General features: G+C 45.6%; 1 protein-coding gene across 1 annotated transcript in view; it reads right to left on the reverse strand.

Moving 5' to 3' along the window:
• Positions 1-23140, reverse strand: part of tcf7l2 (transcription factor 7 like 2) — a 96493-nt gene extending 73353 nt beyond the window's left edge. Inside the window, exons 1-3 of the mRNA XM_056576435.1 lie at positions 22410-23140; positions 22166-22232; positions 21867-21991 (exon numbers count right to left, since the gene is read on the reverse strand). Of these exons, the coding sequence (XP_056432410.1) occupies positions 21867-21991; positions 22166-22232; positions 22410-22598 (381 nt within the window). The 5' untranslated portion in view covers positions 22599-23140. The remainder of the gene's footprint in view (positions 1-21866; positions 21992-22165; positions 22233-22409) is intronic.
• Between the last annotated feature and the right edge of the window lie 252 nt (positions 23141-23392).

The raw sequence follows: 23392 nt of genomic DNA on the forward strand, positions 1-23392 counted from the left end.
TAGGTAAACACACATAACTCCTGGTTATGTGTGTCTCTCACAAACAACACACTCAAACACAACACACACACACACACACACACACACACACACACACACACACACACACACAGTGAGCACAGCTGGTCTGGAGAAGGTGTGCTAAAATTGACAAACCTCTACTAGAGACAAACAGACGTATAAAGAAACACACACACACACACACACACACACACACACACACACACACACACACACACACACACACACACACACATTACACACACACACACACACACACACACACACACACACACACACACACACACACACACACACACACACACACACACACACACACACACACACACTCCCCAAGGCTATAGGATTAAGGGGTCCAGCTGGCTGACAGCAAGCCCTTCCTTCCCACGTATTCCGTCGATTTGGATCCTCACCCCCCCCCCCCCCCCCCCCTCTATCCCACCGCCTATCCCCTACACGGCCCCTCCCACACCCAAGCCGGTCTGGAAGTCTGGCTGCCAACCAGGAAGTAAACACACCTGAGCTTTACATTGATTGGCACCAGGGCCCTTTCCCTCCGTACACACACTGGACCAATGAGAATACAAAACTAAATCAATTAGCACAGAAAACTTTAGGGTAACTCTCAGAAAACAATGCGGGGGCAAGGAAAGTACCAAGTAGTACTTGAAGGATTGCTGAGGGGGGGAGCGGGGTTGTACAAGAAAAGAGGCTAATTTAGAGAGGCACTTGGTTGTTTTAGAAGCGGGGGGGAAATGAAGTAGGAGGTGAGCAGGGTCAGAAATTAATGAGGGCTCGGCGTTGAAATGTCTGGAAAGTTGAGAAAAGTATCGGAAATCCATGATGAATGAATGAGAGAAGAACAAGAAAAGGGGGAAGAGAAAGAGATGAAGAGGATGGGATATGAAACCAACCCCTCCCAGAAAGCGCCCTAAAAGAAAACAACCGCCCAACGCAGCAAGCCGCAAATATCGGTTACAGTTACAGCAAATCAAATTCCAATCCGTCTCGCCCCTCATTTCAACCCCCTTTATGACAACTGTCACAAAATACACTTTATTCATATTTTAGAAAACGCCTAAAGCGTGTAAAAATAAAACAAAAAAAAGCTGTCGGCAGTGCTCGTGGCGCCCCTCATTACCATATCCTGTATGTACACCATCGACGAGCGGCCCGCGCTCAGCGATGCAGACGCCGCTGTCAAGGCGCTATAGGATCTAGACGTTAAAATAGCTCTTGACAAAATGGCGTCCACGCTTAAGTGGACGCGGGGGGGGCTGAGTGACAAGTCAGTCACGGCTTGTGGAGGAGCAGGCGATCTGAGAGACAAAACAAGCGAGCGAGCGAGGCTCGTTTCGAGGTTATGGTGGTGGTGGTGCTTGGTGGGTGATGGGGGTGATGGTGATCAGACCTAGAGCCTGTGAAAGCTGGGCTCGCGGGCCCTGCCTTGCTCCGATGGATGGCTAATGAGGGCGGAAAAGGGAGGGGAGAAGAAGGAAAAAAATCCATGCGGTGATTCGCTGTGATACCATTGACAGGGGCTACTCGCTATACCCCTACAGAGCTGCTCTCCTTGGGGTGGGATGGAGGGATGGAGGGATGGAGGGATGAAGGAGAGGAGGAGGAGGAGGAGGAGGAGGAGAGAATGAGAATGAGGGAGAGGGGGATAGAAAAAAGGGAAAGAATAAGAATGAGTGGGCAAGAAAGGGAGAAAAACTAAAAGAAAAAGAGAGAACGAGGGGGAACGAGAACGAAATTCACAATGATGACACGTAAGTGCAAAAGAGCGATTAAGGATTTACTTTCAAACGGAGCAGCCATTGATCTTGCTTGATAGACCCGCAATAAATCAAACCGGCTTGACTCACATGAGAACAGGGCCTAATCCTGTAGTCAGATCCAGGAGAAGTCAGACCAAACCAGCTGTTAATTTAGGCTTTAAGAGATAAAGCAGCAGAAAGCCAACCTGATGTACCCTAGGGCAGGGGCTTACATCATCCCTGTAAAGCAATCAACTTATTGCCAGTTTGGAGAGGTAATCAGAACGCATGCTGAGAGAGCGAGAGAGAGAGAGAGAGAGAGAGAGAGAGAGAGAGAGAGAGAGAGAGAGAGAGAGAGAGAGAGAGGTTGCCAGGAGGAGGGTGACAGATGAGAGAGACACAAGGAGAAAGAGTGAGGGAAGGACTGAGGAACTCTCCAGGTAGCTTGAGGTCAAATAGTAAATAAATAAATAACAGTAGCAAAGAGTATAATTAAATAACTAAGAAGAAACAGGCAGGAGAAAGAAGGGGGGCTGAGGTATAGTCCTGAAGTAGCATATGTTAAGAGTTAAATGAATACTTTTGTTTTTGTTTTGTTTTCCCTGGCTGTGTCAGTCTACAGGCCTGTGTAGCCATGGCCGACTGTGAAAACAGTGATGGCGCGAAGCACAATAACTTTGAAACCCACAGCTTGAAGCTAAACAAGGTCGCCAACACACAGGGCTAACTCCGTCATTTCTTCAGGGAAATGAACGGATCCAGGAGGAGTTCCAGCAAAATAAAAGCTCCCTTGTTCAGTTTAGCAGTGTTTGTATCCAGTACAAAAACTAGTCTTACTGTGACACACATCTTTCAAGTGAAGATGAGTGAGATTGGTCTTATGACTACAATGTCGCCCTTTCATTCCTTTTTTTTTTCATTTGATAATCTTACATTTGAGTCTAAATCAAATTAAGTAATCAAATTCAATTCCAATAGTTAAAAACGCAATGAACCGCTGCTGTAATTGCAACATTCACAGGCTCATCCGTGACCTAGACCAACATAAACTCCCAGTAATCAGCACGTTGACCAATTCCCCCATTGCAGCAGGTCCTTGGACGGCCGCTGGGATAAGAGGGAGTTGAGAAGGCGGAGAGACAAGGGCCTACCCCATGTCTACCACAACCACCACCACCACCACAGTCTCCTCCACACCACCCTATCATTTCCCTGGAGTCCGGCCCAGACCTGAAGCCCGTCCCCTGGGTCCGCTGCCACCTCGCCCCGGCCCTGCCAGCAGCGGTGCGGCTCAACCGCAGCGTAACCATAGTAATTAAAATGGTTATTTTCGTTTGGCAGACCCAGAATGCTTTTATTTGACTTTCTCCTCCCCGCTGCTGCCTCCTGGTAGCGTTCTGGTGGGCAGAAGTGTCGCAAGACACGGCCCCCAGGCCGCGCAGGCCGTGCTGGTGTGTGTTTCCAGTGGTGTGTCCTGTGTTTGGAGATGCCGGTGTGCCCTCTGTGTAATCACGGTGCGTTTGTTAGTACGCTCCCCCTCGTCTAAACTGGGAGAGTGACGCCACAGTGGGGGCAGGATACACAGTATTCAGAAGTGTTTACACCACAGGCACACACACACACACACACACACACACAATACTGAAGCACATACACTTGGTAAAACAAAAACACACACATACTCGCATGCACACACACACTTGCTCAGTCACACAAGAACACATTGTTTACACACAGGTGCACATGTATATGCACAAACCAAGACTAACATACACCCACGTATACATAAACACACACACACACACACACACACACACACACACACACACACACACACACACACACACACACACACACACACACACACACACACACACGCGCGCAAACACACACACAGACGCCCTCATTAGCAAGCTTATCTGGGGTTCTTTAATGTCCTACTACTACACACCAGATCTGGTGTGAAATCTAATTTTGAGGCCTTGGAGGAGAGATGAGGAGAAGCAGACCTTGGACCAGGTCCAACAGAAACTACCTAGCAGAGCCCACATACACACACACACACACACACACACACACACACACACACACACAAACACACACACATACACACAGAAACACACACAGAAAGACAGACATATGCAAACACACAAAGTAAACGTATGCTACCTCAGAGGCAAGCACACACAAACAAATGTGCAGGCACATTCACAAACGCACACATTGAGATATATAGAGACACACACACACACACACACACACACCACAATGTAAGCACATTCACATACAGACGCACACAAACTCTTACCCAAGAACATAAGTCATGCACACACCTTGGTGCCAGCTTCACTCGTCGCCCCCCGTTACACTGCATGCACACAGGGATCACAAGCACCCGGCCTGCCGCACCCCAATTGAGTGATGCTTTGAGACACAGGCTTTGACATTGGCTGATTCCGGTGTGTGTGTGTGTGTGTGTGTGTGTGTGTGTGTGTGTGTGTGTGTGTGTGTGTGTGTGTGTGTGTGTGTGTGTGTGTGTGTGTGTGTGTGTGTGTGTGTGTGTGTGTGTGTGTGTGTGTGTGTGTGTGTGTGTGTGCGCGTGTGTGTGTGTGCTTGTGATATATTTATAATAAAAAGAAACCTCTCTACAGAGGAGAGGTTTCTTGCTCCTGTTTGCCCAGCTCTATCCTTGGTTTTGAAGACACGCCCTCGCCCACACAGAGACACGCCCCCTGGCCTTAAATAGGCTGCTCAGGCCCGTTGGATGGCGGCTGCTCAGCAACCACGGAGGTCACACGTTTAATTATGCAGAAAACGCTAATCTCACCGGACAGATGGCCTCTCCCGATTACTTTATACCAAACTAAAACATTACCCATGTCAGTTGCCAAATTACAAGAACACAAACAAACTAAACCTGGGATCTGGTGCTCTGAGGAGGCGGGGGGGGGGGGGGGGGGGGGTTGTTTAGGGTCACATATTAGACTGTTGCCAAGCATCTGCGATTATTAAATGTGAGAAAAATTCAACACCCCCACACCCCATCTCGCTGATGACTTAAGGCCAGAGGACAGTTTAGACACCTTACTGTGAGTGACAGTATAACAGTTATAATTGTTTCAATAAAATAATAATAGGTAACAAAATGTATACACCCAATACTAACAGATTGCAAAAGCAAGGCCAATGTTGATCCCATCAGTCAACGGTCGCCAATGTTTTCCTGAGCGTTTTAATGCCAATTATTCTATAAACGTTTTGGCTAAAAATTATTGAACCACACATTTTGGTTTGTGGTGTTTTTCCAAAAATGTACCAAGTACGTGTATGCATGCTGTGCATATGGGGCCAATAAAACCACAGTGATTCGCAACACAAAAAACACATCCCAAAAATTCCCAGAAGCTTTAACGGTTTGGGGTATGGGAAAGCGTCAGGAAGCGCCCAGCAGCCTAGCAGAGGGGAAGCAGACAACCAGGGGTGCATGTAAGACCAGTGTTTGTCTCATAGAATAAGAAGCGAGCAAGAGAAAGGACGAGTGGCTTTTCTGGTTTCTTCCTAGCCTCCCAAAGGCATACATGCCGTTTTCGTTTTTTCTATCTAAAAGTACCCGGATGAAGACTTTCTGGACTGAGGATGTTTTCCCACCTCTAGCATTCCTCTGCCTCTTCCGCTGATTGGCCTCTGGGAACAATTGGAGGTAGACTCGCACAGTGTGTCATAACGTTCACCACTCCAACTCCCATCTCTGACCGGGAGGCCCCAACCAAACCACAAGTCCCCGAGCCCAGAAACAGGACTCTGTTGAGATTGCGCGCTCATCCAGTCAAACACTGACCACACATAACTCGACACCACCCTCCATCTTGATGAGACTTAATTAGACACATTGATCTTTTTGAACACGGAGGATCGGCGATGAATAATAAATTAAACATGGTCAATCGTTTAAATTTGAAAGCCTTATACCTCGGCAGGGGGGGAATGGCAGATAACACATCTTCCCAAATAACTGAACTTGGACTTTGGGTCCTGGAGAAGATAAAGGGTGCAATCTGACTACCAGTCCTACAGTTGATCGTGGGAAGGGGGATTATTCGTTGCTGGGCAAACTCTTTTTTTCAGATCACTCTGTTAACTGGTTGGACAAGTAGGTGTCACGTGCAATAACTTATGATCGGATTCCTCAGAGAGGAATGGCAAAAGTATGTCATTAACCGCCTATCATTTACTGACGTCAAGTAAACATTTACCGTCTGCAATAAAAAAAAGAAGAAACCCGGTATACAATGAACAGTAAATGACTCACTGAACTCAATGTCTCTTTATTTCGCTCGTCTTGCGTGTTGGCTCGGCACGCAGAAACATGACATGGTTGGGAGTTGGCGGCGCTGAATCATTTTATGACCACGTCTGTCTCTATATAGCCATGCCATGAACAGCATGTGTCCTCCCGTCGACCTGAACAACAGCGGCAGCCACGCCGCTAAACAGCAACAGTCATGTTGAGCGCCACGTCTACCCGCCACCTCGGACTCAAACTGCTGTAAAACGATCCATAGGAGCGTATAGAAAACTCTGGAGCAGGGGGGGGGGGGGGGGGGGGGGTGGTATAAGGAATTCCACTGGCCTATAGACAGCAGCCAACAGTTGTTATCCCAGGAGGGTGAGGAAAGGACTCGGGAGAGGGGGGGTGGGGGGAGAGAGATGGTGGCGACTTGTACATTTTTACAATTAGGGCCTTGGGAATGCAATCCTTGAAATGATCCAAACTGCAAGAGAGGAGTGTACTAGCAACATCTCCTGGAAAACCTCAGGAAGGATTTGGGAAGGGAAAAAATATGGCCCTGAACATCGCTTGTGTTTGATTGCCCACAGAGGACACAAGGTTTCCTGTTCTTCTGTCCAGTTGCACTATAGTTTTACTTGGAGGGAAGAGGACAAGGCTGCAGAGTACCACTGTCTTTGCTCTTATAGGATTTAGGTAACTGGGACATACCAAGGTATTCATTCCACCTGACACAATGGGGGATTGGTGAACGCAACTCCAATATGTCACCATTTTCTCTTGAGCTTGCACCTTAAGCGTCTATTAACAGGCCCGGGCATGAACAATGACGCATCATAATAAGCTAGAAGTTGTATTTATAGTTATGAAATAAAACTATCACGAAATTAAACAAAAACTGAACGACCCCCCCCCCCTCAACACATTTAGGTCGAGTCCTAGCGGGACCTAAACTCCTAACTTGTCTCTACGGCTAAGCCGAGCGCACCATCGAAAACTAAGTGGGAAGAGGAATTTGAGCTAATGCCTTCCACGACACCATGACCGTGAGTTTAACAGCCCCAACTCAGCAGCTGCTCAGCAGGCACGGGTGGGCCGACGGGGCACCTGTCCTCCACAAGCCCCAGCATTCACTCACGCTCCCCAGGCTGCAGCTCTGTGGGCTGAGCCGCCCGCATGGAAGTCAGGTGACAAGCATTTCCATCCAGTGCCAGGGACAAAGAAGACACACACATATTCACAAATAGTCGCGTGTTCACACACACCCTGACACACACACACATATAAAACACACGTATATGCGCATACATACTCTAACCCCCCCCCCCACCCCCAAACACACACAAACACAACTGAATCAGCCACACACACACACTCACACACACACACACTCGTGGAAGTACGCAACTGATCCGACACTACACAAGCAAATTTTAACACGGTCACACACTTATAGTTTACTGTAACACACACACACACACACACACACACACAAACACACAAACGCACACACACGCACGGCAAGCGAATGGTGGAGCACTTAAGGGGAGCCCCACCACTTAAAAGCTGTCCGTCCTCTGGTGAGAGAAGAGCTCGTCTCCGTCTCTTATTTCTCCGTCACCAGGCCCTGCCCTGGTTCAGGCCCGGCTTGGGAGCGTAAGCCTCCCAGCAGCCCAGCTCTGTGCTGCTCCAACCACTGTTTTTGCATACCACTCGTCTTGTGTAACCGTTGAGTGGTTCTGCTGCAGCGAGACAATAGCAGTCTCACAAACTAAGCAAAGCTAAACCGCGGCTACAATCAGTCATCCCCTAAGAAAGAAAACACACACACACACACGAATGCAGACACACATTTATAACTCGGGAAACTCGAAATGCATACTGAGAACTAGAGATGCGTTGGTATTTTTTTCTTTTTTGAGAAAACAAAGAAACACGTCTATCAATAAGACGCCACAAGCAGAGACGAACCCAGATCAGATTTCTAGATTAAATTTCCGAGGCGGTTTGGTTACTCAGGTGAGTTTGGCGCCTGGTGCTGATGAATACGCCCTGGTGCACGTCTCAATTGAAACTCGACTTGAATTGCTCTGAACTACAGGCAGAGTATCGGAGAAGCTCTGAGTCAGGAGAGTAAATCTACTGTACAAGTCTCTGCACATTTAAAACAGAGGTAAATTATTGACTGTCATCGGGGACTATAAAAGGCCAAGTTAACTAAGCCTTCAAATTAATGGTGAAAGTATAAATACAAAAAAGTCATAATTTCAAACTTCTTTTTAGGGGAATTTCATCAGTCCTAATCCAACATCACATTGAGCATAAGGGCTAAACCTAAACCCCAAGGCAGTGCAGATTGTATGTATAAAGTTTCATGTGTTTTCCTTTCAGTAAAACAGCTTTGGCAGCTACAAGGTTAGAGCGCTGGCCGACAGAGACTGATTGAGCACCAGGTATGGAGATGTTGGCTAAACTCGCTCCCCCGGCTCAGCCGACCGCATCCGCCTCTTCCCGCCTCATTTGCAAAGCAATTTCAGCTTCAGCCGACTCTGTGCATCTTTTAGTCATCCCCCTGCCCTGCCTTCATTTGTATTGTCCACCCTAATGGGCGACAGCCGGGGCGAGGGCAGAACATAGAGGTCCCAGGCAAGGAGAGTCCGCCGGTACTGGAGGAAATCTTTACATCCTACCCCCCCCCCCCCCCCCCCCCCCTACTGGCCCTCTCCAGCACCCAGCTCTCCACAGCCTGACTAATGCACCCTGACACTCGTACATCACCCGTAAATTGGCCAAATGAATTAACCACGGCCCCTGCTTAGCTTTACAGGCTTTAAATGGATTTTCACCTCCCCAGGTCCGCCCAATAATTGCATTTATCCATCTTGTTGAAGCAAGGTTTACACACTCGCTGGCACCACCGTCAACCCGCCGGTTCCATTTTCTGCTCGGCCTGCGAGAGTGCGGGAGATTTGTCACCAGATCATAACAGGTAATTCAAACAACAATTAGCTTGACGACTTCGCCGTACATCAATGTCCGACTCCTCGGTGGCTGGGTTACTTTTGGTGGGATACACTTACAGGCAATCCATGTGTCTCTATATAGACGCTTCCTCTCTCAAAGCATGTCCTCCCTTATGGTACTTAAATGAGCCATGTGATGGTTAAGTATCAATCATCGCTGATCCGGGGGTTTAACACAATGATTCTGTAGCAGGATGGGAGACGGAGCCTGTGGGTGGCCGACACCGCATTGAAGCCAAAAGACAGATATCCCGATATGGTTGAAACATATTGTCACAGGAGATGGTCTTGGATTTTCGGATCGTTTTTGGTCAATTGTCACAATGCGACTTAAAAAGCAGCCATTTCTATAGTCGAGAACATTTGGTCAAAATGTTTTTTTGAAAAAGGATTATCTTGGCTGATCTAGCAAAGACAATGTAACCAGGAAGGCCTCCAACAAAAATGTCACCAGCATCACCCAGTTAATAAACACATCCACTCAAACAGACCCAAAGGACACACACAATACACACACGCCAACACAAAGGAGGCAGAGTCAGGGTACTGGGCGGGAGTGCAGGGAGGGTTCGGGGAAGGTGGCGGTGTGGGGAGGGGTCATCTCGTCACTAGTGAATGTTTGAACAGTAGTGCATTAGACACTCGAGGGCCCAGAGGACAATTCAGCTATGTAAACACGCAGGGACTTCCTCCCCCTCCCCCCGCCTCCCCCCCCACCTCCACCCACCTCCACCCACCGCGTTCCTGCAGGTTTGCTGTGAGACAAGCCCCTGTTCAAACAGCACGGTGAATTCCTCTGCCCGGGCCCTGCCAGCTGTCCCTTTGCTCGTAGCATCTCCAGTCTGCCTGCCCAGAGATCTGGATGGTAGCACTGATACTTTTCAACCCCTTTTATTCTGCCCCACAGACCGATAAATCCTTGTATCTAGACAATGTATTGATATAAATGATCAATAGTATTGAATGAAACTTAATCTTATTGTATGTGGCATATCCCAGCTAAGGTTTTTTCGCACTTAAATTATTGGATTTTCTGATCACGTTTAACTGTTGGGGGCGGAGGATAGACATTTTAATTGAATGGCTCTCCTTGTGTGGTCATAATAACTGCATGAATGCTGATGGTCCACAATGTTTCTTATAAGAAGAAATAAACACACACAACTAATGTGGGCCACAACAGCTTAGAGGCATATAAGGGCAGACCTACTACCTACATAAGTTACTTTTACAATGAAAGACTAATGCTCCAACTGACAAAAATAATCAAGTTGAATATTCAATATCCAATACCTAAAAACACGGAAATCAGAATAATATCAACTTTGAACACAAGACATAGACCAACATAATTATGAACTTGAAAATGGCTGAACAAACTGACTCCAGCCCTCGAAACAATTAAAGAAACTCGACATTACAAGCCAACCGGGAAAGGTTACTTTTGGATTGAGATAGGCTCCCGGACTCCTGCCAGCTTGGCGCCACCTGTTCCGACAGACCTGGACATTTATCTCGGAGTGGGACGACCAATAAAGATAGAGGAGGCCGATAAGAGATAATAGGCCTGCAGGTTCTAAAGGGCGCCATGGCCATCAACACCACAGGACACCCCCGGCTCGCTGAGACGCCAGCGCTCTCTGTAAACGCCTATTATATCCACACACACATACACATACATACACATACAAACACACACATACAAATACACACACACACACACACACACACACACACACACACACACACACACACACACACACACACACACACACACACACACACACACACACGTCTGGCCCTTCCAACAGGTCTTTTCTTATTTTACAACTGTGAACTCTCAACCCATAATGACACATTCAGACACATCCAGCCTGCCATTAGGCTGATATAAGCCTGTACACTGGGTAATGAAGCCCACTAGAGTACAACAGAGTTAACTTCATGAAAAAGGTGCCCGGGTGTACGGAATGTACTGTAAACTAAATTGAAGCCGTTGAGCAATGGCTTCAATTTGACATAATCATCTCTGGTGACATCCAGCAGAGATGTCCTCAAAAAAGAACCGTTGACATTTGTTATTTTATTATTCAGGAAGTTGAGTATTACTTCCTCCAGTGAAATCATCACCGCCACCAACAATGGTGGACTGCAGGTCAACGTTTCAAATCAACAGTAGTTACCGGATGACACACTTGAACTATGTTCCAGCTTAGCCGCGCCAAGTTCCCTCTGTCTGCATGGCTGTCTGTTGGGCTGTGCTAGATAATTATATAGCCTGCCAGCGTTTATATAGCACTTTGCTAGCCACTGTAGCCATTCAGAATGATGTTGTTCTGTATGTCTCACATCCACACACCAATGTCAATGACAGCCAGGTCAGTGGAAGTTAAGAGTTATTCATCTTGATCAAGGACACCTCAATAACACCTGAACAAGAAGGTAGAGTGAGGATTGAACCATCAACTAACTCCCAGAAATCTTGCTAGCTTAAGGACTTCTGCCGGCACCATGTATGGCTGTTCTGGTGGCAGTATCTTAAGCCGTTCCCATTGGGTTGCATGGTCTAACTGTCGGGACGGTTGTCCAAACAAAAACGCTAAGTTCACTTTGACCTCTTGTGGAACGAGGTATGTCACAATTCACTTAGTGCCCGTTGATCAAGCTCTACACTTTTGGAACTGACCCTGAATTCTGCCGACAACCAGACCACACACTGCACTGGAGTGAGGGAATAGACAGTGGAGGTAGTGGGCAAGAGAAAGAACATTTAGGCTTGACGCCATTTTTAAACCTAATAGAAATTCCCTGGCCATTTTTTGCTTCTGCCTCTCATACTATCTGAGACAGTGTACAAATATTTTTGCATGCTATTAGGATCAAAAACAAACCAACATGCAAAACAAACATGACGTTAATGTTAGCTTAATGTAACTTTGCAACTGAAGCTCTCTGGGATGGTAAATGACTCATGGCGGAGCAAAACAGATGTTCTAACTGGGGGGTGGGGGGATAGCTGTTAGAGAGCGAGGTCTCATGGCATTCTACAGTGTCCGGGCTTACATTTTATTAGCCTTGCACATTTTGTTTTTATAAATACTGTAAGCCTGCCAACATTTTGTTCCAAATCCTACGATAATCCGCAGATTAGTAGATGAATTTAATTGTAGCCGGGCTCCGCGGGCCCCTTCACCTTTCCACACTCTTATGATTCTAGAATCCTCCCCCACACACACACACACACTGTTACAATTAAGTTTAATAAGGAGATTAAAAAAGTATACAAATACTATGTTTCCTCACCTTTCACTCCTTAATTATGTGTTGAACACTAACATGTGAGTGAACAGCTTTTCCAAAACAAAGAAAGACCCAAAGACATAATGGAGAGTTATGAACAAAAACAATGCAAAAATCATTACTGTGGGGCATTTTGTAGTAACTGGCTTAGGGTTTGGGATAGATTCACACGTGGTACTATCCCAAGTGTCTTTCCCTCTCCTTTATCCACTTCATTCTGCTTTAAGTCTGTATTAAACATACCATATGTAAGTCTTATCGTATGGAACAAATTAAGGAAAAATAAATCTCCAATTAACAGACTATATAGATACCTGCTCCAATACTGCTACCGGTAAACCCCTGCTAATAGAAACCTGCTCCAATACTGCTAAACACCTGCTAATAGATACCTCCTCAAATACCTAAAATACTGGTAATGACCTACTAATAGACACACTATTGTGTTTTAAGATTATTATTTTCATGGACAACAGTTAAGATGCAAGCTGATATTCTGGGATGGTAGACATCTCTGGCCACATTGTGTAATCTCTTTGCAGAAGTGTACAATTATTTACTTAGTATAGGAAGTGTAGCAAGACACTGGCACAGACGGGGGGTTCACAATGGAGCCTACTTGATTATTCTGACACATCAGGGTTTCCACAGGTGTACTGTGCACGCAAAATCAGTCATTATCTATTGCAACGTGATCATTACCGCCCAAGGCAGGCACGTACTACACACACACACACACGCACACACACTACACCAACGTACTACAAACAACCAGATAAATACACAAATGTTAACGTGTATATCCACACACACGCGCACTAGTGTTGCAACAGTGTGGATCATTTAAAGGTGCAAGAGACTATGCATTTTATGTGATTTAGCTGATCAATTAAATTTGGCCAATGTATTGATAAGGAGAAGCCTAAAATAAGCTTTTTTTTTGGGGGGGGGGGGGGCCAGGCTTCCTCGATTTTGGCCAGACATTCTCGTTATTAAACCCTCTATCCGCACCCTGCAAGTAGTGGACAATCTCATCTCAATCTTGGGCCGAAAACACAATTTCAAGCTTTCTATAATTTGTAGGTTTTCTGAATGAATATTCAATTTGAATAAAAGAAGATCCACAGTACAAACGGCTTCCATAGTAGGAGGGTAAAAATAAAGTTTGAACATCGGATATCACCAGAAATGTAAAAAAGATTGCTACCGGTGCTATTCATGATTATTAAATTACCAACCCGTTATTAGTTGTCAAACTAACAAAGGTCTTCTGCTGTCGTTTAAACAATTAAAAAGCTGTTAAATAATTTTTTAAATCCTTCTTTGTTAAAACCAATAACCCAAGCTAATCGCAACCTCAAATTTATATTGCTCCAACTAACAAGTGGGAGTGCCACCATGGAAAACAAATCCTGGGAAGGACCCTCGAACATTAAATAAATGTTATTATTATAGCCAGTTGGTTTGAAGTCTCATACTCGACGTCAGGTGTCAAAGTGCTACCGAAGTATTTGAATAGTGCTAATATATACACCGGATGCACTTTGAGTACTGCTCTTGTATAGTTTTAATATCAGGGAAGGGAATCATAATTTTGTTATGTTGTCTTGCACAGCTGTGCAATGAAAATATAATGCATTAAATATTAATTATAATATCCATATGCAAACCTACCAACGGGGTCAGCCCGACCTGAATTTTAATAAACGTACTCAAATAATGGTACATATTCTCAGTATGGGGAAAGTGGACATGAAATCCCTCTGGTGGCATATCCAACACTGTCACCCTGGTAACCGTGACAACACTAACACGCAAACACCAACATATAAGCCCAGTTAAAAAACAGGCACCTAAAACACAGCAATATTATGTTACGGTTATAGTGTAGTTCAATATGTATGCACGCACACACACACACACACACACACACACACACACACACACACACACACACACACACACACACACACACACACACACACACACACACACACACACACACACACACACAGAAAGAGAGAGAGCTTGAGTTTCTATCGGGAGATTCCTAAGTTGTGAAGACAAGTGAGAGGGGAGGTTCCTTCTCAACAAAATCCATGTCAGCACTGGTGAGCTTTGACCCCAAATAAACACACTCTGCAATCTAAACAGAGCTGGCAGGAGCCGAAGCTAACCGTCTCCTCTCTCCACCATCAAGTCAATGGACTGATGAGGGCTTTTACTTTGAATGTGACCACGATAGCAGACAATAATAATAGCTTTGTTACAATTAAGAAATAGAATAATTACAATAATGATTTTTTAAGATAGTTAGGAAGCCATCTATAACAAATATGTCCGCAGATATTGAAATAAAGAAAAAGAAAATAATTTTTTTTAAAGATCAGTAACAGAAATCTTTAAAAATAATTGTTCTAATAAAACTATTGAGACAAGGGGGCAAGAGAGCGAAAACTGATTCATTTGTTAAGGGCAAATACACGCTCACACACACATACACACGCCTGTCAAGTCAAGCATGGCATAAAACAAAAGTTGCCCCCGCCCTCCGGCTCATCTCAGTTTTGGACCCTGCTGTTGTCTTTAACAGGAAGCTAAATGTGTAGCCTGGACTGCCATTGTTTGGCCATATAACCAGAAACTGTCGTTGCTCCCATTGCTCCAACATTAATAGCAATTATGCGCTCTATTCAGTCTGCCATTGTGTCACCCCCAACCCCCCTCCAACACACACTCACATACATACACACACACCACCTCCTCCTCCCCACCCACCCACACGCAGGCAGAGTCCGACACACATTTCCCGCTTTTCACCCAGCACTCTCACTCAACACCCATTCCCTCCTGAATCCACCAGTAAAGTCTTTCAGCTATTGAAGCTATCCAGAACCACTACAATGCAGACGCATACAAATGTGCACACTCAGTCGAAAAAAATAAGTCATGATACAACACAACAGAGCTAATACGGAAAAAACTGTTTAAATCAAACACAAAACATGTTAGTATGGTAGAAACAGGATGCCAGGGCCTGATAACTATATATTTTTTCAACTGTACATTTGGAAGACAGTTATCAACAGTGAATCGTGGTCTTATCACTAAAGCTGGATGCTGTGCAATAACATTACTCCTGAAATGTTAAGTCAGCCAGGACGAGCTCGCTTTATCTTATCACGATACTCTAACTTCATTTGGAGGTACTTTCGAGAGAGAGAGAGAGAGAGAGAGACCAGATTGGCTGTGTGGTAAAAGGCAAGGCCTCGATCAGATTTGCATTCATTCGCCACGTGTGTTTGTCAAGCGACAATTAGCTGACGTGAATCTGAATGATTCGTGATTTTGTTTTACAAATCCTTTTAAAACAAATAATGCCCCAGTTTATACTTTCCCTTTGAGTGTGTCAGTGATCTTTAGCCAAATTAAAATCATTTTTCCACAGATTTACTAAACTTAGTTGTGAACCAGTCAGGTTATTCCCAACTGACTTGTGCGCTGTGTTGAATGTTTAGCCCATTTAGCACAGCATAAAATACACACACGTCCAAATAGGAGGGAAAAACTCTGAAGATTTAGCTTCCCCATGTTACGACGTACACAACTCCAAAAATTACATCTGGTGGCTCCATGTGCAGACACACGTATGCAGAGCCACACACAACGGGTAATTTGATTTCCATGTTTTGTGGAGGCCCCAATCCCAATGGCCCGACAGCGCAGCAAGCCTGCGTTTAACAGATGACACAAGTTGCATTCCAGATGTACAGTACCATCTTTGTTTTGAGGTCTATAGAGATGCATAGGAGAAAGACTGTGTGTGTGTATCAGTGCACAGCTGCTAAGCTAATGCCTCTAGCTCTTGTGCTCTCTCTCGCCAGCAAACACACACACACACACACACACACAAACACACACACACACACAAACACACACACACACACACACACACACATACAAACACAACAAATTAAAGAGGATGTATCATTGAATAATCCCATTCTTAGTCAGTTTATAAATACCCTATCCCACACCTCAAACAGACATTAACACAAAAGAAAAAAGTAAAAATGAAAGAAGGTAACTTTAACTATCTTAATAAAATATGAGCCTTCCTGTGACTAAATGAACGCCAAACATCATCAGCTAAATCCAAAAGCCACGAAATGATGAGCATTGCAAAAAAGCAATTGTTTTATTGAAACCAACTGTCAGAGATGGAATGAATCGTTAGAAAGCCAGGGTGAGGTTGAACTGAAGGCCCACCTAACCCAGACAGGGAGCTAGTGGCACCAGGGAACCACCACTCCCTTTATACTGGGTAAAAATCTAAATTAAAAACACACAACTCACACTGGCTCAACGCCGGTTTTGCTTTTCCTTCTCTCTCCAGCTTTCTCTCTGTATCCCTCTCTCTCCAGCTTTCTCTCTCTAGCTTTCTCTCCCTATCCCTCTCTCTCCAGCTCTCTCCCTAGCCCTCTCTCCCTATTCCTCTCTCTCCCTAGCACTCTCTCCCTATTCCTCTCTCTCCCTATTCCTCTCTCCCTAGCCCTCTCTCGCTCTGCATGGCATTTCAAACGGAATGAGGGATCGAGGGGCATTCGAAGGCTTTCAAACGGCAAGCCTGCCAACTGCATCAGTGTTACACAATTAAATTCTGCGTGCAAGTGGAGAAAAAACATACACACACACACAACCAGTAAATATTTACTGCGCAAATCTTTTCCATTCATTCACCAGGCAATAACAAACCCTTACTGTACTCGATTCTCCCCCTCTCCCTCGCTCTTGTCTTTTCAGCACCCCCCCCCCCCCACACACACACACACACACCCCCCCTCCATCCCGTACATCTGCGATTCATTGACTTTACAATTTACCTCATGTGGAGATGGGAGAGGTCTCGCCTCCGTCTGCATCACGGCACAAATATGCAAGTGATTTATTGTTTTTCAAAAACCCAGGGCAGATTTAGTGAACCTCCACTTTCCTTCAGCATTACTCCTATTGGCAGACCATGAACAATTACAATTCGGACTAATTAAGCTGAGAGAATGTGCCGGGGCCTGCTAATGTCTCACAGGCTTAAATTTTTGTTTAACAGTGCCAAACTTGGCTCTCCGACTCTCAAACACACGCACGCACGCACGCACGCACGCACGCACGCACGCACATATGCAATGGTTGTTTATCGAGGGGAATCAATGCTTGCACCTTTTCCCTTCTCTTGTCCCTAGACATTGGAAAAGGGGGATGTGGGGGGGGGGGGGGGGGGTTGGCGGGGCAGAGAGGAAGACAGGAAGAAGAGGTGGAAATGGAGGGAGAGAGGTGGGGGCAGGGGGAGCTGCTTCCACCATACTTTGTAAACAAAAGTGATTTGCAAGACAAAAGGGCTGACTAAATTCAGGGTAGGTTTCGCAAGAGCCCGCACAAAATTTGGCCACGCTGGGACAGAAAAAGCCCCCTCCACCCCAACCCCCCACCCCCTGCGGATACCAATTAGGGTCCATTAGCATGTAAAGCCGGTGTGATAAGGTGTTGGGGAGGCCTGTCCCTTAAATCCACGCTCGGCTATCTGTCCCTTCCTGGCACAACCACGTCCACCGAGAGCGGCAGAACACACGTAATCCATATGATGAGCCATTGTTATGCTTATCGCGCTGGCATGTTCGAGAGATACTGTCTCCATCCATTACCACGTGCACTGCCCCGACACACACACATGGGAGGGGCCGTTGTATTCAGGGGCCAACCGACGGATTCGCCAGCTAAATAGGGAGGCTGGGCCGGGGGGTTATTACGTTAATCTGACCATGAAGAATTCTTCATCCGCTATTAAACGTGCCTTTATTTGAGGTTATGCTAGGTAGCAACCGACACAATAGGGAGCAACGCGGACGTGACAATACTCCTCAAACAAAGAAGGCAGGGAGAGAGAGAGAAATGCTATTGTCTCAGCAGCGCAGCGCCTTTCCACCGCCTTGTTATGGAATCGTCACGGGTTTCGGAAGCGTCTTTATTCAGTTTACTTGTACCCCCACCACCGCTCCAAATTCTTTTTTTCCCCTTTTCTTTTTTTCCGACAACCTCGCAATCGTACGACGGAACTCAAAACCGTGGCCGATAAAGTCTGCAGCCCCCCCGAGGGGAATTATGGGGCCGGGGGGTGGCATCAAATATCTTAACATTCATAAGTCCGAGAGGCAGTAAATAAACCCGGTGGATTTATGGCAGCGGAGAGCTGGCCTGCACAGGCCCCCTCCTCCACCTCCCCCTCCCCTTCCTCAGCCTCTCCTTCCCTACCCTGCCTGCCTGCCTGCCTACAGACCTGTTGAGGTGCGATGTTAGCCCCCAGCATCGGGGTTCATCTCCAGCTCTGCTGCCCCACACACCCCTGTGTTAGCAGCGGCGCTAAACAAAGACCAGGAGCCAGCGGTAGAGAGCGGCAGGGGGAGGGAGGGGGGGAGATAGGGAGAGTTAGACTGAAAGAGGGAGAGAGGAGCCAGGGTGACCCGGCCCAGGCCACTTCACCAATTCAAGCGGCTGCCAGAGCCCCTGCCTGCCTTTGTGTGCGGCTGAGGGCAGGGGGGCTTAGGAGGGGAGGGAGAGAGGGCAAGGGAGAGATGGGGAGACGGGGGGGAAACTAACCCGGGCCCAGCGTCATGTCTAATTGCTAAATGATACTAAATTGTCAGCCTCCTTGGAGATAGGTGGTAGGAAAAACAAATTCTAACCGCTTACGACTCCCGGAGGTCAGACAAATTATTCTAAGTGCCACGCGGTGAAATGTGCTTTCCCCCTCAAGTCATGAAATAACTAAAACTCTGGGAAAAAGCTGAGGTGTCAGAAGCGATCTATACCGCTTGTGCTTGACAGAAAATCAAAAATAATTTGAATGCTGCTCATTAGACAGGGAGTCAACTTCGGTCAAAATAATAATAATAATAATAATAACAGCATAATTATAATATTAAGACGCTGATCAATCGACTTGTGATTCAATATAAAAATAGTTAACAGCACCTTGCTAAAATGACCACAAAAATATTTTTCAATTTACAAAAAAAAAGAAATACGCCCGCACATAAATAAAAGCTCCCGATCGAATCACACGGCGCAGGGGAATAATTAAGGCACACCAGCAGCAGTCCAGCGCCTTCCCCAGCAAGAAGAAAGACTTGGCTCCAACAATGCCGCCCATCACATTCAGCGGCTCTTACGACCCGCTTAGGCAGGCCGACAGCTAATCAATGTCCAGGTGAATTATTTATGCCACTTTTTAAGTTTAATACATTTATATTACAGCCGGCACTGACTTCAAAGCGGAAGAGTATGGACACACAGGGTGACGGAGACAGTGGGGGCCGTGGCCGTATGCTAGACGGCACACCGTGGTAGGAAAAAAAAAGAGGATGGATAAAGCTCTAAAACCAAGGTAGGATCGCCGGGAAGTATCGGTGCGATACAAAAGGGACGTCTGCACTGTAATTCTGTCCTGATCCTTCGCCTCGCTTGGTGAATAATTATAAATGCAGAACAAAGACACACACACACACACACACACACACACACACACACACAAATAGAACCGCTGTGCAATTTCTTGGCGGGGCGATTCTACGTGTGGTCGTGACAAGCAGATGAGCTTTCGACTGCAACAATACTCAAGTCATAAAACCCGATGATGACATAGGACAGAAAGTATACCGAAGGGATACAAATATCACAAACATTGCAAGAAATGAAGGAAATAACATTTGAAATTAAAAAAAACTCCTGGCCTATGGTAACAGTATCCTGCATCTCTCCTGCTGAATACCTGGTGACTAAAAGACGGGCAGCATGGGGGCTTTACCAGATACAAGTCTATGACACACGTAATTACACAATCCGAAAGTCACTGAGACAACTGGACATGTGAGGCAGTGTTTGTTCCAACAGTTTCCCATGTCAGCAGGGATGACCACCAGGGAACAGTGAGAGAATGAATTATAGCACAACGATCTAGTGTGTGTGTGTGTGTGTGTGTGTGTGTGTGTGTGTGTGTGTGTGTGTGTGTGTGTGTGTGTGTGTGTGTGTGTGTGGGTGTGTGTGTGTGTGTGTGTGTGTGTGTGTGTGTGTGTGTGTGTGTGGGTGTGTGTGTGTGTGTGTGTGTGGGTGTGTGTGTGGGAGTGTGTGTGTGAGCCAAATGTAAACATTAGAGCTTCTGTCAGCATCAATATTCTAGTTTTAAATATAATTGCGATAAGAAACAGAAGCAAGCCCTTTCAACCCGATGGGAGTGCGTATGGCTCAAAAAGAGGTTTATCTTCTCTCTCCAAGGTGTCCACACAGCCAGGCAGTAAACAACGGCGCAGCTACCCAGGAACGGAGGAGGTAGAGAGGGCGAGAGATTGCTCTTACTAATGCCCGGTCTTTGCCTTAACCTTGTAAAATGAGTTGACAGGGCCTAAAGCAGAGACTTGTAATTGCAACCATTTAAAAACAGGAGGGAAGGGAGAAAAAAAACAGCACTATTTAGAAAATTATTCCACTTAACCATCGGCAGAGCCCAGTGGGACAGGGGAGGTGTGGGGCAAATGGGTAAGTGTGCATAATTACAGAGGGGCAGATTGGGTCTAAATAAATGCCAAAAATTAATTTATAAATTGATGGTTTACACAAGGATGTGCTTTAAAAGGCAATGGCTTTCTTATTCAAGACCAGCTCTGTGGGGGGCTCCCTACTGTGTTATATGTACAATACATATTATATTATATAAATGATGTATTTTAGCAAATAATTTACAACGCATTGCAAGATTTCGATTGAAAATAAAAATGTCGGTCATTTAATCTCATAAAAAAACCGCAACAATTTTATGGCAGAACGTTGCAATAATAAACATTTGACATATGCAAATGACCTACACGCGCTCATTTGCATGTCCGTTTCGTTTGGGCACCTTGCTTTGGATTCCTTTATGATCAGACCGCTGATTTAGCGTTTGAATGCGTGTACATTTCTGTGTAACAAAATAAGCATTCCGTGGGATTTTCCAAAAGGCCTTTACTGAACGGTATGGATTGCCTTGAAAACAGCACACCTTGCCTTATAATTTATCAAATATTGTAAACATTTTTTTTCTCTTCTTTTTCTATAATTTCCTTAATTTTTTTACTTGATATATTTATAACGACCACAACTGTCAATATAAACACAGTTATGCATTACACACATATAAACAAGTGTAAAAACCTGTTTAGATACACCACGGAGAGAGCACGCAGCCGTTTCTGACAGAGTCGACGCCAGAGCTCTGTGCAGCGGGCAAGCATGCCATTGTACAGTCCTGAAGTTGTGAAACTTGGGTCTGTATTTTCCCAGCCCTATTTCTAGGTGGCATTATTTTGCCTGTCAGTGTTTTGGGTGCGTGTGTGTGTGTGTGTGTTCCGGTGTTGGCACATATAGGGAATAAATAAGCGAACTTACTGTGCGTGCTGTTGGGGAAAGTGATCCATTGGGCAGATACGTGCTCGTGAGATCGGGGATCATTATAAATGGGTAGCCCGGGTACGGTGGGGTCTTGAACAGACCTCCATCTTGCCTTTTCGCAGCTAACATGGCGGGGAGAGAGAGAGAGAGAGAAGAAAGTTTTATAAGTGCGTTAAAAACTACTTGTGCATTTTCCGAAACCGTGCAATTACATAACATGTATGCTTGTACGCGCACACAAGGCGTATAACGTGAGTGGAAAACAGTCACGACTATTCAATAAAACAGCAACTCACCCTCCTCTAAACTTTCTCTCGTTTTGTCTCTGAAAGTTTCTGATCGAGGCGGAGGCCGTCTTTCCGCCTTGAAATGCAACAATGAAACACAGGGATTGCATTAAAGTAACACAACGGCGTGGATAACAACTTTTCTTTAAAGCAGCGCGCAAATAATGTGATTAAAAGTGCACAGAATGCGACGCGACAGCGTTACAGGCCTGGCGATATAGAGGACAATCGGTTTAGTTAATTTGTCTCTTACCTCTGAATCTGACGAGCTGTTTTGATGCGTTTCTGATTCATTCACAAGAGAAGATTTGACATCTGCTAAATCCCTTTCTGCCGAGGAGTTCTCCGAGATCTTCTCCTCCGGCTCCCCTTCGTCTTTGAAGGAAATCATCTCATCGTTCGCACCCAAATCGTCCCCTCCACCGCCGTTGAGCTGCGGCATGTTCCCGAGCAATTTTGGGGGACAAAACACAAAGTTTTAAACCCTTGATCTTGGTGATCTAGAATCCGAGTTTAAGTTTAGGGTCTGTACTGGCGTTTTCCAAGCACTGGCGGTGAAGTAGAAACTAAAAAAGAAGGGAATCTTGGCAGAAAAAGAAGCCGGAGATGGAGCTCAGCCGCACGGATTGAGTGAGTTGAAGTTGGTCGGAGTGGTTTTCAGTTCAAAGGCGGCGCTGATTGACAGATAGAGAGGGATGGAAATAGAGAGAGTCTGGATTCAGGGATTATTGACAGGGAGAAACACACAAGAAAACTTAATGAGATTCAAACAGGGAGGGACTTGAAGTGACGTTTTCATAAATAGGAAAAAAAAAAAAGAGGGCTGGAGGAGGAAGCCGGCGCGGACGAGTCGACTGCAGTGAAAAAGCATGCGAGGAAAAGGAAAAGCGGCTGGGAAGCAGGACAGCGAAGCGCCACTATTTTCTTTTGCTCCGGAATGGCAAAATAGGAGGTAGATAGGACTCGCTTGCAAATATGGATTATACGCATATGGGCGGTCTCCTGGTGAGGCTGAACAGAGGGCACTTCCTCGGGCTATTTTCAACCACTTTCACTTGTAACACAACATTTTCTACCACCCTTTTGCAGTTGTGACACATAAGCACATTGTTTTATAAATATATTATATAGCTTAAGGAAAGTGTTGAGAGTATATATATATATATATATATATATATATATATATATATATATATATATATATATGCATGGCTTTGTTTGGTTAGTAATCTGTCA

This window comes from Gadus chalcogrammus, chromosome 18 (assembly GCF_026213295.1).
Source record: "Gadus chalcogrammus isolate NIFS_2021 chromosome 18, NIFS_Gcha_1.0, whole genome shotgun sequence".
NCBI classification, from domain to species: domain Eukaryota; kingdom Metazoa; phylum Chordata; class Actinopteri; order Gadiformes; family Gadidae; genus Gadus; species Gadus chalcogrammus.